The sequence below is a fragment of the Sinocyclocheilus rhinocerous genome, unplaced genomic scaffold (genome assembly GCF_001515625.1).
Source record: "Sinocyclocheilus rhinocerous isolate Xijiao unplaced genomic scaffold, SAMN03320098_v1.1 scaffold433, whole genome shotgun sequence".
Taxonomy (NCBI): Eukaryota; Metazoa; Chordata; class Actinopteri; order Cypriniformes; family Cyprinidae; genus Sinocyclocheilus; species Sinocyclocheilus rhinocerous.
Window position 1 is genome coordinate 641,999 of NW_015627897.1, and position 4,026 is coordinate 646,024.

General features: G+C 36.8%; 1 protein-coding gene across 1 annotated transcript in view; it reads right to left on the reverse strand.

Moving 5' to 3' along the window:
- Positions 1–4,026, reverse strand: part of LOC107736989 (ADAMTS-like protein 3) — a 195,209-nt gene that overhangs the window by 15,925 nt on the left and 175,258 nt on the right. Inside the window, exons 16-17 of the mRNA XM_016548379.1 lie at positions 1,368–1,657; positions 989–1,118 (exon numbers count right to left, since the gene is read on the reverse strand). Of these exons, the coding sequence (XP_016403865.1) occupies positions 989–1,118; positions 1,368–1,657 (420 nt within the window). The remainder of the gene's footprint in view (positions 1–988; positions 1,119–1,367; positions 1,658–4,026) is intronic.

Consider the following 4,026-nt stretch of genomic DNA (forward strand, 5'->3'; position numbering starts at 1 on the left):
TGATTCAGAATGCAGCGGCACGACTGGTCTTCAATGAGCCCAAAAGAGCCCATGTTACACCTCTCTTTATCTCCTTGCACTGGCTACAAGACATTGATGCTTGCATATAGAAGAACCACAGGCTCTGCACCCGCCTACTTCCACTTACTACTATGAAACTACATCCCCTCCAGAAGTCTGAGATCCGCTAGTGAGCGATGCCTCGTGGTTCCATCACAGAGAGGCACAAAATCACTTTCTCCTGGCTGGTGGAATGATCTTCCTACCCCAATCCGGAATGCTGATTCCCTGACAATCTTCAAGCAACAGCTGAAAACTCATCTCTTTCAACACTATTTGATTTCAACTTAAAAAAAAAAGTTTATTTATTCCTTTCCTTTCTAGCTTGTACTTATTTGGAACAATGCCCGAAACCTGGTATTACGAGCACTTCCTGTGTCTGTTTGACTCTTTAAGATCCAAGATGATGAAGGAATATTATTTCGTTCTTTTCATCATTATGATTATTCACAAAGTATTATTTATTTACTCATTGTTTAGTTCACTCTTTTTACCATCTAAACTTTTGGGGCCAGGAAGATTTTTATTTTTTTTTAATGAATACTTTTCAGTAAGGATGCATTAAATTAATCAAAAGTGACAGTAAAGACATTTATAATTATACAAAAAAATTATATTTCAAATAAATGCTATTCTTTTGAAATTTGTTTAAATACAATAATTTATATATATATATATATATATATATGTGTGTGTGTGTGTGTGTGTGTATACATAATATACATACATTTAAAAAACTGATTCTTTAATTTATGCATGAATAAAAGATCCTAGCAAAAAAAATGCACACACCACAGTACTTTCTCATAAAGGGAGAAATTGGCCTATAAAACAGTTAGCTTATTGTTATCCTGAAATAGTGCAATTTGTTTAAGCAACAAATCCATTTTTTCAATAGTGATTTCTTGCAGTGTCATTTGGACCGTACCTCGGAGGGCATGGCTGAGGGTTACAGATGCGAAGCGAGGAAAGCGGCGCTTTGGAGCCGTTGCAGAGTGTGTCATCAACAATTTCCTTTTTCAAGGTGCTCACACACCTGACAACAGCCATCTGTTTGCCTGCAAAACAACACTGTGAGGAACAAGGCTTTTGGCAGAGGAGTATTTCAATATGTATTTTGTAGCCCAGGCTGATCACTATCAGCTCTCTTAGCAATTTTAGATTTCATGCCAATTTCATTTAATCTGGAAAGCTGTACATGTACAAATCTAAATCAGTTCTTTTGCTGTAGAAAATTGATAAAAGATATTTGGGCAGTAAATGCATTAGAGCAGTTGTTTTCTCTAATGGGTTTCATGGAGACTCACCAACAGCACATGAAGCAGAGCAGGGAGTGAAGCCCATGTTTTCCCAAACATAGCCGTGCTGATCAGGAATGTCATGGGCCCTCAGGAGCCTCCAGGATGAGTCTGGAGATGCTAAACAGGGACCTGAATCACAGGTCCTTTGTAAGGGAGGCTTGTCCTCGTCACACTCTTCATCAGGTAGTTCGACTTCAGCTTGAGTGAAAGACAGCAGCACCTTACATTTCACCTGACGCCTTTGAACGCCCAGACCACAAGACACACTGCAGGATGACCACGGACCCAGGATGAACCTGAACACAAAAAACACACACACAAAAAATCACATTATGAATCGGAGCACATTTTAAAGATAGGCAACTTTCACAACCAGTTTGCATGAACAAATGTGAAGAGATCCAAAAAAAAATTGATTTTAGATAAAGATATTCAATTATATATGTTTGATATGTTTCACTATTTCTATATTTCTATCTACCCATATTGCTGTGTGGGAAAAGTGAAAAGGGAAGACTGTTAAACTTGAAACACTGGCTTTAATCCTTTCTGTAACAATAAACCCAAGTACTATAATAGTTATAATAACAATGAAAACAAAATAGATTTTACAATAATACAGGGTTATATTGATAAATATAGCATTAACATGGACCAAAAGACTTTGATATTTAGGAGTCAACCGCACTTAGAATAAACGTGATCATAAAAATAGATATGGCAAAGTCTCCTAATGAACCACAGAATGATTTTTCCATATTTCTGGCGAGAGGAAAATGACTCTTTGGGAAAATATTGCTGAAATTCATAGCTTGTGTGATCTGTGCGTAATTGGATTCAGCAATAAAAGCACGACATGTTCTTTACCACCAATGCAATAAACCCGAGGAGAGAGATGAACATGCTTTGCCGACTCATGCTTTTCAAAACTTGTGTACATTTTTTCCTGTTATGACGTTAAATGCAACTAAAACACACATGAAACACTAGTGATCTGTAAAAGTATTTAAGTATTGTGGAAATGCGCTCGTCCGGAGTGGGTGTCAATGCACACCTCACGCCGCCCACTGTCTAAACACTTTCCAGGCTTAAGGGATTAAAGTTTATGAGATCTGTAATTCCCCATAACCCCCAAACATGTCATGTTTGGACTAATGTAGGGGTGTCATTCAGGGAATATTATGATGTCAGAACACCTCATATGATTGAGAAAACAGGCGATGAGAATTAGTGACTGGACGTGCACGAGTATGAGTGTTAACGTATTCGCATTACATTGAATTTGATTAGTCTTTTCATATATATATATATATACACACATATATATATATATGTATATATATATATATATCAATAAATTAAAAAAAAAAGTGAATAATATAAAAACAAACAAATATAAATAAATAACTCTACTACATTTCATGTTTTATTAAATTCTAAATTATCAAATCTAAATCAGTTCTTTTGCTGTAGAAAATTGATAAAAGATATTTGGGCAGTAAATGCATTAGAGCAGTTGTTTTCTCTAATGGGTTTCATGGAGACTCACCAACAGCACATGAAGCAGAGCAGGGAGTGAAGCCCATGTTTTCCCAAACATAGCCGTGCTGATCAGGAATCTCATGGGCCCTCAGGGGCCTCCAGGATGAGTCTGGAGATGCTAAACAGGGACCTGAATCACAGGTCCTTTGTAAGGGAGGCTTGTCCTCGTCACACTCTTCATCAGGTAGTTCGACTTCAGCTTGAGTGAAAGACAGCAGCACCTTACATTTCACCTGACGCCTTTGAACGCCCAGACCACAAGACACACTGCAGGATGACCACGGACCCAGGATGAACCTGAACACAAAAAACACACACACAAAAAATCACATTATGAATCGGAGCACATTTTAAAGATAGGCAACTTTCACAACCAGTTTGCATGAACAAATGTGAAGAGATCCAAAAAAAAATTGATTTTAGATAAAGATATTCAATTATATATGTTTGATATGTTTCACTATTTCTATATTTCTATCTACCCATATTGCTGTGTGGGAAAAGTGAAAAGTGAAGACTGTTAAACTTGAAACACTGGCTTTAATCCTTTCTGTAACAATAAACCCAAGTACTATAATAGTTATAATAACAATGAAAACAAAATAGATTTTACAATAATACAGGGTTATATTGATAAATATAGCATTAACATGGACCAAAAGACTTTGATATTTAGGAGTCAACCGCACTTAGAATAAACGTGATCATAAAAATAGATATGGCAAAGTCTCCTAATGAACCACAGAATGATTTTTCCATATTTCTGGCGAGAGGAAAATGACTCTTTGGGAAAATATTGCTGAAATTCATAGCTTGTGTGATCTGTGCGTAATTGGATTCAGCAATAAAAGCACGACATGTTCTTTACCACCAATGCAATAAACCCGAGGAGAGAGATGAACATGCTTTGCCGACTCATGCTTTTCAAAACTTGTGTACATTTTTTCCTGTTATGACGTTAAATGCAACTAAAACACACATGAAACACTAGTGATCTGTAAAAGTATTTAAGTATTGTGGAAATGCGCTCGTCCGGAGTGGGTGTCAATGCACACCTCACGCCGCCCACTGTCTAAACACTTTCCAGGCTTAAGGGATTAAAGTTTATGAGATCTGTAATTCC